This window comes from Lates calcarifer, linkage group LG11 (assembly GCF_001640805.2).
Source record: "Lates calcarifer isolate ASB-BC8 linkage group LG11, TLL_Latcal_v3, whole genome shotgun sequence".
Classification (NCBI taxonomy): domain Eukaryota; kingdom Metazoa; phylum Chordata; class Actinopteri; family Centropomidae; genus Lates; species Lates calcarifer.
In genome coordinates, this window is record NC_066843.1 from 8,133,493 (window position 1) to 8,147,611 (window position 14,119).

The following is a 14,119-nucleotide window of genomic DNA, read 5'->3' on the forward strand; positions in this document are numbered from 1 at the left end:
TACGGACACAGGTCCAGGGCTGAAAAGGCTGATGTAGGAGGACGGATGTGATAGGAAAAGTGACATCTCAAAACACTGTGCTTGTATTTAGAAATAAATGGTTTATTGCTTTTCTACTATTGTGTCTGGCATGTTTTCCCCTCACACCGGGAGAGCATCGCCCTCTTGTGTTAAAGCAGAAAAGGTGCATGAAAGTCAAAAAATATCTGATTGGATAACTATATGACACTAACAGGGGCACGTCTTTGTTTGTGCACTACAAAATTCTCCATCTGGTTAACAAAGATAACAAAATCACCCTAATAACACAACACATGTCTGCATTTATACTTTGCAGAATTTCATGATAGTTTGCTTGGGACAAAACCTAGATGAACTTGATGCTTCTGTGCTAGTTTGCATCCTTTAACCTGCAGTCCCAAACCAGCTGCTTGTTGCATTTAAATGCATTTGAAATATTTTAAAAAAATTGATAAATACATGAACCTCTCTTTTCCTTGGGGGTATTAGACAGCTGGATGGTCAACAGATCAAAATCTTAAAGAGGATTAGTGGTAATAAGGCTGTGGCATCACAGCATCAGACCTCAGCTTTTCAAGTGGGTGTCCTTAAAGAGTTACTCAATATGTGAGTGTGAAACATTAAACTTTTTGGTAAGTGACTATCATCTAAGTAACCTTTTGAAGACTGTTACATTTTGCGTTAACAGGGAGATATTTGTGCGTAAAATATGGGAGCATTTTATTCTTGATAACTGCATGAATGTTGATAGAGGTTGCAGTTGTTACACACAGTAACAGTGACACTGTGTGTGTGAAGGTATTCCAGTGAACTGTCTGGAGATTTCTATCTTTCCTCAGACAAAGAGCTGCTCATCTTTCCCTGAGTGGCTGCGTCTCAGCTTCAGACCAGACAGGATCTTCAGGGCTGGTGAGGTCAGGTTATGCTCAACAGGAAGTGTCTTTGGGGAGTGACACAGAGTCCGACTCTGTCCGGCGCTCTGTCTGTTATTGGACATATTTGTGTTCAGATCAGCCTCCACCTGAGAGGACTCCTGTGTTACACTGGATGATGTCACATTTGAAGGTGATGAGTGCAGTCCCAGCATGTACTGCACAACCTCACGGGGGCTTAGTGGGGCATCCATTTTACCCTCTGTGGCAGCGGTGGACTGGTGTGCTTGGTGAGCGTTCTCACAGCAGACATCTAAGTTTTGGGAAAGTCTCTGTGTCCCAGGCTCTGGAGAAGAACTGCGGCTGCTGTCAGCACTCCCTGGACGGCACCTCACCGGAGCAGCAGGCTGTCTGGCTGCACGACTTGGGTTGGAGAGTCGGAATCCTGGGTTATGATGCCGGTGATACTTCACAGGCTGTCTGGTGAAGCGATAGTGTGGCTGGGTCCCCAAATCTGAGTCTGGTTCTCCCACTGGTTCACCCTGATGATTGATCGATGCCCCTCTTACAGCCAGGACTGAGGCAGAGGAGGGAGAGTAAGAGGGTAATTCAGAAAAGTGGTAGAAACACATTTTTGATTTCAATAAACGTGGCTTTCCTTGCAAATTGTTTTCTGGCAGTTTAAGCAAACACAGAACCTAAACTCGAAAGTGATTAACAGAAGGTTAAAACTGACTCTATTATTCTATATATGAGATTGATATATTCATGTGTTTAGTTGTGATTGGAAACCTTGAAATGCATGCTGTTGTAGCCATAAAGAAGAGAACACCTCAGAAATACAGCAAGAATGAAGCAAGCGAGCAAGAGAAGGCCTCAAGGGCAGCAAAAATAAAACATCCTTATTTTGTAAATTTGTTGTCAGAAGCAACATCACGGTCTCTATCAAAGGTGAAATTATCACTTTATCAACATGGTAGCTAAAATCAATCAAAATCAGTTGCCTAATTCTTTTAACACAATCCCTGACAGCAGCTAAACAACCTGACTCACACAATTTTACAGATGAATGCAACTAGCTGGCGTCAGCGAAAAAATGGAAGGAAGTCTTACTTCTAAAAATAACTGGAGGAAACGTAAGAAAAAATAGGAACTGCAACAGACCCTAGAGGCACTGTGCACCCACAGTATCTGGTGCTCGGGGAGATACCAAGTAACTGTAAACTAGAACAAGCCACCTGTCTGTGAGAAATAAAGTAAACAACTTAGAGGATGTACGAATAATACCTTCAAGATCTCAAACGGGATTAATTAAAACCTGTCCTCAAGCAGCAAAGGCACAACCTGAAACAATAATCTATAACTCACTGTAATAACAACTAAGAACCAAGACATCAACACTGTGGATAAAATTGTATCATCATTCTGTTCATCTATTCTAGTCAGGAGTAACTGCTCTATCGCTACATACCGCCTACCTGCTCTCTCATTGGCTTCAGGGCTGAGCTGGTCCACTGCCTCATTGGATGAAGACTTGTCAGATATATAACCCTCGCTTGATTCTCTCTTGATTGTTCGACTCTGTTGGAATGACACACATTGAGTGGTGGATTTCTGCAAGTACTTACAGACCACATCTAAATTTCAGAAGTGCAACACTATAGTATGTAATAATGATTCTTATGGGAGAAGACTACAAACAACTATGTGGGATGAAATCTGGCCAGTAAAAAACCTAAACCTTATTTAGGACATTTTTGAACTGTCAGATTACATAGTTCTAAGTATCAACTCCCCCTTTTTAACCCTCCTCAGATACAGGTAATTTACCTTTGTGCCTCTAAGTCATCTGCTACTGTACAATATTTTTTTCATTTAAAAGCAATAGAAGGCAAATGCCCGCATAGTAAAGCTTAAATGAAGGTCATGCAGGTCAGAGTCCATGCAGGCAGAGTAGTAGAAATGCAGCAGCTGTCCAGTGTGTTAATCCTGACAGAATAAACGTGAGGTTGAGGTGCCAGGTGCTAAGGCTCTTAAAACAACAGGCAAATTAATCGGGAAAAGTAGCTCAGGTGTAAACTCTCTCTGCCCAGTGTGTACGCCGAGCAACTGCTTCTGATCCTATAGTAGCAGTCACAGGAAGGCTACCATCAAAGTCCTGAATGTGATGTCTCTGCAGTACTTACATTGAGTGAGCGTGGGCGCTCTCTGGAGGGGTTTTCATGTTCTGTGCTTGTGTATTCGTCCCCATCCAGGGGACAAGGAGCCCTGGGAGGGGTCTCTGGAAGAGGTGCGTTAGGGACCGGGGGAGGGGGTGTGCTGGGTCTTGGCTGAAGGCCAAAAACCGTGTCATGGTGTGTGATGAGGAACTCAACAAGTACAGCCTGGTAACTGGTCTCCAGCAGGGCAATCATTGACATGTCAGTAGACACTAGAGGGCGCAATAGTGTTGGCCCAAACACAATACCCAAATTGCTAGGAGACATCTTGTTCTCGTAGTTCTCTGAAACTCTGAGAAGACAGAGAGCAGAAAAATTCAAGGAAAGTTTAGGGAAGGTTTGATATTTAAGCCAAAGTGAAGTTCATGCTACGGTGGACAATTAAGTAAATGCCCTCTGATCTCTTGGATAAAATAGGTTTGTAACCCAGCTGCATTCTCACTTTTGCAGGTGAGACATCAGATGCTGCAAAGTGCTGTAGCAATATGAAGGAAGTTTCTGTAGTAGCTTTTGGATGTCGTGAATGATGTCCATTATGTCATTAGTGTCTGGTGTCGCCTCCCTTTCACTCAGTTGCTGAATGGTCTTTCCCACAGCAATGAAGTCATTGTACAGGTCAAAGGTTAGTAAGGGCTCTGGGAGCTGGAAAAGAAAATAGTGAGATTATTCACTGAGATTGGAGATAAACCATCAGATCTTTAGTCTAACATTAACTCTTCATGATTCCTGTACCTCCTTGAAGAAGTGCTTAAGGATTGAGGTGATGTCATGTGGTGAGAGGTCAGACAGGTCCACCTGCTCCTTTTGCATCTCAAAGGCCTGACAGAGCTTCTGAATGCGCGGCTTGGACCCACTTACACGATACACCCCCTCAGAGGAAACCAATGCAGAAAAAAGATATTAAACCACAGATAATTTTAGATATCCTCCACATTTTGGTCACTGTGGTATGGTAAATAATACCTGGACAGAGAGAGCACGACTTTCGATCTCAGACGTGCAGTGCAGCACCACGAAAGGCACCTCGTCTGGCCTGTCTCGCAGCAGCAGAGAGAGGTCCACTCCGAACACAGTACCCTTCCTGTGCTCACACTCCAGCTGACACACCTCCATGCACTTCCTGTGCAAAGCCACCCCACACTGAGGGCGCAGTGATGGAACAGGAAAGATTACATTAACAACCTTACCCAAGTCCTCGCTGCTGTTCTTTGTTTCTGTAACTCTCAACCTATTGGACTCATACCTCCTCACATTCAACCCCACTGACAACAATGTAGTTGTCACACTGCTTGCATCTGACCATCTTGCTCTTCATCTTCCTGAGTCGGTGTGACAGTGCAGCTCGTGAAAGCACTTTGACTTGCTGACCATCAGGGTATTCTGCAGGGAGAGGGAAAGGGCTGAATGATGCAATTTAATTCACCGTGGTGGTGTGTGTTAAAAACTCTGGAGAAGTATCCTGTTCCTAGAAACATAAGTGGGAAGTAACAAACCTGATTCAGACGGCATATCTCTCTCGTCCAGATCGTCCGATGACACTGTCAAAGTGGATGCGGTTTTAGGCAGTCTCCTGTGAGCTTCAATTTTTCATTCCCATAGAGCAGAGACACAGTTGGAGGGAAATCAGACATATTTATCTTTGCAAGGTTTTCATATGCATGTGAAAGAAAAGGTCTGGAAACAAATGCAGGCTTGTGCTTACCAGGGCTGGACAGAGATTCCAAACTGCCTCCAAAACTCTCACTGTCACTGTATCCTGTTTTCTCTAAAGTACACCAAAACATGTAAGAAAACACAAGTTAAATTTAAGTGGAGATTTTATCTCTTCATGTAGTTATATATGCAATCATGAGGAGTCCTTACTGCCATCGCTGGACCTTCTGTAAAGGGTGTCATCTGTCATAGGTGAGGAGTCCTGCGCAGAGCTAAAGGTATTACTGGTTTTCCTTTTGTTCCTTTCAAATAAAAAGGATTATAATAATGAAAAAAAGTGTTGGAGAAATACATAAAATGTATCAAACAATTTTCTGCTTTTATCCTTTATGAACTGATTGAAATAAAGCATCTTAGCAAATATTAATAAGTGAACAGCTTGGCATACCCTTTTCCCTGAGGAACATACTCCTGAAAGTTAAAGACTTGGAGAGGTTGCTCGAGGCGGCGCTTGCTGAGGATGTAATATAGGTAGGGCTCGCCAGGCTCCAGGGACCTGCATGTTAGTTCCAGGTTGTGGTAGCCAAGGGGGACAGGTTCTGCCTGCTGCCGCTGGTAGAAAAACATGTTGACCGTGGCCTGATGCAGAGATGTGATGTACAGACAAAGCAGTGATTTCGCTGTTATTAATGCAGCAAAACATAGCGGATGTGTTGTTTTTTACAAAGTAATTCCTTTTTTTCTGAAGTTCATCAGCAAAGTTGCGAACCATAAAGCACTGCTTATGTAGATTGTTATATTCAGACAAAGACATGCATTTATTTGTGCAGAAGTGGAGATGGAGACATGGTGTACTATCTCCCAATCAAATATTGATGCAGTGGTTGTTTAAGCATTGCAACTTCTCTTCTGAAACACAGAATGGTTGACTCAACCTCAATGTACCCTTAGTTGACATTGCTATAAATGTTTGTACAGTTCCCTAAATCACTGGGACTGAGTTAGTAACTAAAATAAATGGCATTCCTACCATATATCCTATGCATATATGCACACCATATATGCTTAGAGCCTGCAGCACTGAACAACCTGTCTAGAGGGATGCAGGCAGTTTCCTTCATTTCATACCAACCTCTTTGAGCACAGTGTCTCCCTGACAGATGAGCTTGCGAATGTGAGAGATAATTCTCTCCTTGACCCTCACTAACCCATCCTGGTGGATCCTGGCATCGTGCACACACTGTTTGTATAGTTGCTCTGACTCCATCATCTGGGGGAGACAAAGGCAAGACCTGAGAGCTGCTATGCAATCCCAAATATGCTGAATTTATATTGTATAAGTTGTATTGTGAAACATCATTCACAGTATGAGTGAACCTATAATATTTTTTTCTGTACTAAACTGCTGTAAAACTGCATTTCTATGAGTTATACTAATGTATTGCATTGGGACACGTACCTTAGTCTGGGCTTCATCCTTAGACTTCCTCCTCTTATCCAGCGTTTTGATTCCAGCTGTGTCATCCACAGCTTTAGCAGACACAGCTTTACACACCTTTTCTAGCTCATCACAGCGTTGGAAGTATTGCTGCCGAGCTTTTTTCAAAGCTGTCACTGCGTCATTCTGAAAACACGGAGGGAGAAAAATTTATACATTTGATTTTACTGTGTGTGTGACATGTACAGCTTAATGTGACTTTTATCAACAAGGTCATAACAGACAGATCATTCTTTCACAGGGGACTGATTTTTTGTAGATACTTCAGTTGCAATGAAAATTACTTTTGACAGTACAATAAACTGAGCTCAACTTCAGTCTCAAACAAGATTCTAAATTCACCTACCATCCTCCTTTGTTCTCTTGCCCACTGCTCCTTAAATTCTCTGCGCCACTTGTCGATCTCATTCCTCTTGGCAGCCAAGGCCTTTGGGACAGAGATACTGGATTAAAGACCAAGTCATAGCTATACACCTGCCTCAAAAAGACAGAGAATATTTATCAAAACTCAAAATTTGCATGTGAATTGCTATACCTGGTAACAGCGGTTGTGTAGCAGTTCAGAAGTCTTTCTAGAGGTCAGACTGTTTTTGATGTCTTGCTCTAACGCCATGGTGTAGATGTACTGAAGAGGCATCATTTCCTACACAGGCAAAAACAAACTTTTTTTCATCTTTTTCAGAGTAAATATAGCCGAGAGAGGTCAAATGTTACACAACTATTCTCTTTGGCACATTTCCAATAAACAAAGCTGTACCTGCTGTGCCACGTTCGCTTTTGCTCCTTCAGCTGTCTTTATCACAGTTTTTGCAAATTCTTGTTCTGTCAAAAAAAAAAAAAAAAAAGAAACCTTGTTCAGTTAATCACAAAACACTGTATATCATGACAAGACAAGCAGAATTGGACTGTGGACTAACTAAAACCACATTACTGATTACTGCTATTAGTGTGTATCTTTAGTGTGATGCTAGGAACTCCATTTTGAACTTGGTGATATCACCTAGCTTCTATGCATCCTCAGATAACCCTGACATTTACTGAAAAATGCTCATCAGACCTACTGGAGGTCAGGATCTGGTCTGTGTATATTTAGACCTTGTCAGTGGAACTGGTTTGCTTAAAAAAGGCTTTGGTCAGCATTTTGTGTCAGTTGTTGGTGTTAGCAAGAGCCACAAGAGGAAAGATATGTTTATTTTCAGTGTTTATGTCTGAAATTGGGAAATGGTCTGTAGACAATCTGGCTGTGCTTCAGCATTACTGATCATAATCTAATTCTACTTCTCTACTCTCTACTCTGGTTCTTGATCAGACTGCTCTTCTTAAAAATGGACTCTACCACTGTTGCTATTAGGGATCTCACAATGTTACTTTATTACATGTAATCCGAGGCAGCTTGGGGCTGAGCTCCACCCAGTGTTACTCATCTGTTGCTATTGCCTAACACTGCTCCTTAACACAGCTGAGCTCAGGACTCTCCTCTATATTTTGATTACTGTCAATACACTTGCATGCTTGGCATCCCGGTCTGGACACTGTGCACCTGTGCAGGCTGATATCAGGGTAATCATTGTCTATGCACTCCAAAGGCACCCCATCTCCTTTATTACCCTTCTCCAGACAGATTATCTGCTCTCTAATCCTTTCTGTGTGTGCAGTGTGTAGCTCACTGGGGTGACTTTTGAATCAATAAACACCAGCTCTATCTCTGAAAGAGACCATTTGGAAAAACTCACACCTATCATACAAAATGATAAATAGCCAAAGCTTTAAACAAATAAATGTTGGTACTTTTGTAAGACCAGTATGTGCACTGTGGATAAAATGATTTTCACTGGGACTCTCTCTACAGTAAATTTGCATTTTCTGAGAACCCTGTCTATCTCTGTTTTTGTGTGCAGTTGTGCCGAGACAGAGGCACCATAGAGGTAGTATGAAAATAATTTGCATGTTACATTGCTATTTCCTTTAATCAGCTGCGTGTGGACTTACCCAAGCTGATTCTCTTCTCCATCCAGGCAAGTAGGTCTTTGGCATAGCGGCACCACATCTTGGCGTACTGCAGCGCCAGTCTCCACTCCATCCTCACAGCGACAGAGTGCCAGGTCTGCTTCCTGGGCTGAGAGGGAATACATCAGCATCACTGTGGGTTCCACACAATTGGAGCTGTACCCAGGGATCACACAATGTTGATTGGGCTACACCTCACGGTTTGTCTCTCCTGGAGGACTCAAACAGCCTCTAGCCTCAAAGAAACATCTCTACTCTACAGAGTGACAAACCCTAGCTCCCAGACTCAAAGGCAAAGGCACTTTAAAAAAAAGTTTACACAAACCCAAAACAGGAAACAATGACTGCATATGGCTAGTCATAGCTGCTCCTCAGAATAAAGGTACTGTGGTTTCCAGTAGGTCTCAGTTCCAGATGCATATCTCTTGCATGAAAGCACAATGGATGTACACTGTTGTTGGTTGGCAAAAATCTCTTTTTATCAGCCCTAAGTCTCCCAGTTGACCACAGACAAACAGCTTTAGCTAAATAACTTCCCTCCTAACCCCTCTTCTTCTCTCTGCCTGGCCCCTCCCTCTCACACCTGTTCACTTCTAGTCAGCCACAAAGAGACAAACTGTACTGTGAGAGCGGAGTTACAAACACCGCTCAGTGCCAATCTGCAGTATCACAGACCACCATGTCACAGCTGTGGTCAGGCACACAGGGTGTTGATATGACAACCACTCTGGTTCTTCTTCTGTGACTCACGCCAACACAGGGCGGATGATGTATGAGTGACAATCACGTGGTCTCTCAAACACACTCCACACCACTTTCTCTTTTCCTCTTTATCGCTGTGTTTCACCTCCAGCACAACTTTTGCAAATAAATGTTTGAATTAAAATCTATGACAACACATCATAATTTTTTCCTGTAGCCAAAGGTTAGAGCACAGATGCAGTTCAAGAACTTTCACTTCTACTAATGGACTACAGTGCAGTGCCAAATATTCAGCTATGTTTTTGACTGATCAAGCACGCATTGCCAGAAAGAGTGCAACAGTTTCTCTCTCAAGTTCCCAATTCAGGCATACGGATTTTATTCTGGTCTGTTCATTTTACAAGAGTCGCCAAATCCAGTCGTATAAAAATCCAAACAGGGTAATATTTTCTTCTTTGTCTTCAAGCAAAATCCACAAGAAAGAACTGGCAATTCGGCAATTCCAGAAGAATGCTGGATTTGTGGCCAGATTGTATGCACCGGTTGACCTTTCTTAGCCTTTCCCCTCTATGTTTTGTTTTAGGGAGAGCTCCGAGCACTTTCAGAGATCAGCCTCCAAGTGGAATCTGTGCTGCCTAGTGGCTGTGGCTTCCAGTGCTTGGATTGGGGATTATCCTGGTCAGATCCAGATTGCGGAGTGACAGGCTTTAGAGGAGCATCGAGTGAGGTTTACCTCCCGATGTGTGACCGAGCAGGGAGGTTAGGGGATTGGTATCCAGCCACAACCAGTTGGAACATTGGATTGGTAAAAAGGATATTCTGATAATATTTGATTTTCGATTGGTTAAATGACACAAAATGTACCCGTATGAAAAACTGGTTTCTTTACAGAGTGATATCAAGAATTATATTAAATGGGAGCTTTAGTGGCCACTGTTTAACAGGTACAGATTGGACTTGAAGCTAGAAGAAGACCTTAAAAGACCCATTTACAGACTGTAATAGCTATTGGCCAGCTCTTTCTACTCTTTCCACTGTCTTCTTAAAAACAGTCTCTGTAATCCCTAATCTCTTACTTAAATCTAGTCTTTTCCTCCATCTCCCCTATAGTTACTGCATTAGCCTGTGTAATACTGAAACCCTTTTTTCCCTCAAACCCCTCTGTCTTCCCCTTGTGTCTAAGGTAAAAAACTAAGAGCAGCTGTCTCAAGCTTTAATCCTCTCCCTTTATCCTAATCTTGTTACAGCAGGGCAATTACAACTCACGTCCAGTTATAAGAAAACAAGCAAAGATTGAAGACGATACTCTATAACGTGTCCCAGACAGACACCAGTTTCTGCACATCATCACGAAAGATCTGCTGGGACATCAGACGTCAGTCACAGCATGGTCTATGTAACATAAGCAAGTGATTAATCTGGTGACTTTAATCACTGCAAGACTAACACAACTCAACTGGATCTTTACTGACATATAAAGGAAAGCCTACACACACACGTACTGTATACACTCCTATCTCTCTATTTCACACACACAAATCATACCTGATGAGTTTCCATCTGCTTCATTGGCTTCAGAGCGTATTTGTGGGCAAAATGTGTCTTCACTCTGTTGGAAAAAAAATTAACAGATTCTTACTCTACAAAAGCACCACTAATCCTCTCAAAACACACCAACAACGTTCTGTAAGCAGTTTCTTAAAAAGAGTCAACACTGTCTCTAGTGTCAGTGAGATCAGCAGTTTCAGCAACATAATCTGAGATAAACTTCAATGTAAACAATAATGTAACCAACAGACATAAGTATTTCTTGTATTGATTTTAAAATCTTGTTGTCGATCTCTTACAGTCACATCATGTTGGTCTGTGAGCTCTGTGCTATCTCCAGTGATGGATCCTGAGATGGACAGCGAATCAATGTCTGCCAGAAGATCCTCCCCATCACTAAACACAGAGAGAATGTATTAAGAGAGAAACATACACAGTCAAATAGCAATACCTAAAGTGGCTCAGGGTTTGTTGAGGAACATACTATATACACACACACACTCCATTTACCTGCAGCTGTGTTTCCATGTGCTTGCCTAGGTAACACACTAACTGCACACGGTGTAGGGCTGATCAGTATCATGCAAATAGGTAAGTACATTTTAAGGTCCGGTGCATTTATTTATACACATCTGCCAATTTACTTTACTGCATCTCTACTTTATGATATTCACACATTATGTTTGTTCAGCATCAATGTCACTTCAAAGAAATGGTGTGATGTTTGAGCAGATATCCTCCCACAAAAGGAGCAGTTTTCAGTGGTTTCAGTGGTTGTCATAAAATTAGTGTTGACTGAGTGAGACAGTATTGTTGAAAAGGGCATTAGTTAAACTTTTTTTTTCTCCAAGAAATTGCTCCCTTGAAATAATCTATATTGAGAGCTCACAAATAACCAACTGTTCGTCTGATGAGTTATAGCTTTGAGATGACAAATTTATCTGAACACTTTTATCCTGTATGGTTTCCTATGACCAGAAAAACTTACAGCATCTTTGAATGACACCTCACTAACCACTGTGTTTTTCCGTCTCACTGTTCAGAAGAAATTGAATAAGCAAAGTGACGCCAGAGACGAGACAGACATGTGGTAGCACCATTTGTAAATGTATAATACTTACGTTGAGATTAAAGATAACTCAAAATTATCAAAATCTCTGAAGATCTCACTGTATCGCTTGGTTTCAGATTTACGATGCACCTTCTTCACATCTGAAATGAGAAATGGAAAAGCAAGGATGCATAAAATAATAAGATGATCTTGCTATTTACTGTATGTCAGAATACCATTGTAGGTTTAGGCCGAATCAGAGTCTTTAAAGATGTTGCAAAGAAGTAATAGGATCAATAAGTTCTGGATATGTAAAGAGACTGCAGATCACTTCATACAATCTCCAAATTATGTTGTCTTTTCTTTTATAATTCCACAAAACAAGCAAAATATGCAAGTTGGGATGATGAATAAGCTCCAACCAGCTTCCTAGAAGTCACTTGACATGTTGGTGATGTGATCTTAGCTGCTTAACAAAAGGCATCATCTATTTACCTAATGTATAACATAACAATGCACTTTAAGAGAAAAACATTTTAAAAATCATACATTAAGATAAATTATTGTACTAAGAAGACTAATAGACTAACTAATACAGAAATCAAACCTCTCAAGAGGGCATATATAACAGCATTTCCTTTATACTTCTGAGAAAAACAGATCTTTGACTGAATGTGAACTAAAATATAATGAGGAACAATGTGACGCATGGTGATAACAAAACCTCAGCCTACTGCACTCCCACTGTTAAACTGGTGTTTCACTGTGGGGCATGCCAAAAGCTTAAAACCTGATGATTTACAACAGATGCAACAAATGAGAAAAAGCAATCTCTCTCTCTCTCAGAGACGTCTCCATTTTGGTAAACCACATCCTGCTTGCAATTTGTGTCACGTCCCATAATGAACATAAAGTCCTTGTTTTTCACACTAGCAGTTTTTGGGTGTAAGAATGAGAATTGAGAGGAGGGTAAGATGTTTAAGCAAGGTTAGAGCACAAAGTTTTTCAGTCAAAGTCCACTTTTTTTAGGGCATATTGTCATAAGTTCATGGATAGGAACTTGCGAGCATAATGAAAAAACTTTCAAATGAGATGAGAAGTTTTACCAACTGTCACGCTGATCACAGTGATATCATAAACTGATATGCCACTCTTCACTTTTTGCCAACATTAAAGACATGCATATCCTCTTAAACAGAAATACAGAAGTCGCCCAAAAAAGACAGAACAAGACTGTGTCAAAACGGAGAAAGAGTTCAGGAAGTTCACCAATCCTCATTTGACTAGGAGGATGCATGCGCCACCGCAAACCTTCTGAGAGACACATTAACAAAGAATATCCAGGCATATTGTGCATACAGTAGAGTATGTACATGTGCCCACATGTAATACCCATGTCATAATGGCATGACAGCCATGTTTGCAAATTTCTAATCAGCACACAGCAAATAGACTATTCATCAATTTAAAAACAATCTTACTAAGTAGAGAAATACATATCTCACTGGCAGGGTTTCAAAGGGCTTTGAAAACAAATGAAATGAAAAAAAAATGTATGTACCTAAAAGCATGATGGGCAACATATTGCTTACATGAAGCGAAAGACGACACTTCCTCAAAAATTACCTCAAAACATGATATTTGTTGTGCTCACCTGTGGCTTGAGAGGAATCCTGGTTTGGCACTTGGTCTTCTTCCATTTTCTGCACTATCACCACAGCAGCAAGACCCTATCAACACCACTCACACATCATCTACCCTTAAGGTCACACTACGCCACACAATAAGAAACAGTGTAGTCGAGGTGGCAGGAAATCTGCACTGCAGTGTGTACATGCACTGACACACTTATGGTAAACTATTAGCATGCAGCTCTGCGCTTGCTGCCGTTTGTGCTCACAAAATGATCTTCCTCTGGTAGCGTGGAGGTTGGCCAATATTTTCACCACCATGGGAAGAGGAAGTGTATCTTTCTGCCACTGTAGGCCCCACCTACATTGTCACACTATACATAGTGAGAAGGCGCCACTGTGTTTAGATTGCGTTGTCTTGCTAAAAATGATTTCTGGTCTCAGAAATCTTGATGTGGTTAATGTCAAAGTGCACACAGTTTGGACAGTATGTATTTTGACAGTGAACACTTGGTTAGAAGTGACTTCAAAGGCAATTACTGAGGTGTCAAATTAAGCTCTTCATTTAGTACCTCGACTGCACTTAAGTTACAGGTGAATATCAATTGTTACAGCATGGTTGTCTAAGAGCAAAAATAATGCAAAATGTCCTCAAACTGGCTTCATTTAACAGCTTCACTCTTAACAGTTGAGGAAGAGTGTCAGTAAAACTGATGACAACTTGAAAGTCAACCACATAAAAAAAATGTGAGAACAAGCCAAGTGCTACACACTCGTCAGTGGCTGCTATACCCAGTGGTTCAAAGAGCACATAAGGTGTAAATGACAGAGGAGTCCCATTCAAACTACTACAGCTCTGTCACAATAATGTATCAAATTTTCTGTCATAGAGTATAAAAAGTTAAGCATTAAGCATT

At 41.4% G+C, this 14,119-nt stretch overlaps 1 protein-coding gene across 1 annotated transcript; it reads right to left on the reverse strand.

The window, feature by feature from the left end:
• Positions 1-81: 81 nt before the first annotated feature.
• On the reverse strand, positions 82-13,473 carry gmip (GEM interacting protein). Its single transcript, XM_018704588.2, is given in 22 exon segments — positions 82-1,470; positions 2,372-2,474; positions 3,080-3,404; positions 3,555-3,754; positions 3,845-3,982; positions 4,076-4,252; positions 4,356-4,492; positions 4,606-4,689; positions 4,815-4,877; positions 4,976-5,067; positions 5,214-5,404; positions 5,898-6,035; positions 6,225-6,389; positions 6,610-6,690; positions 6,799-6,906; positions 7,021-7,085; positions 8,253-8,328; positions 8,330-8,379; positions 10,518-10,581; positions 10,820-10,916; positions 11,642-11,732; positions 13,226-13,473. Coding segments are annotated over 22 exon segments (3,105 nt in total). The 5' UTR covers positions 13,272-13,473; the 3' UTR covers positions 82-856.
• Positions 13,474-14,119: the final 646 nt, after the last annotated feature.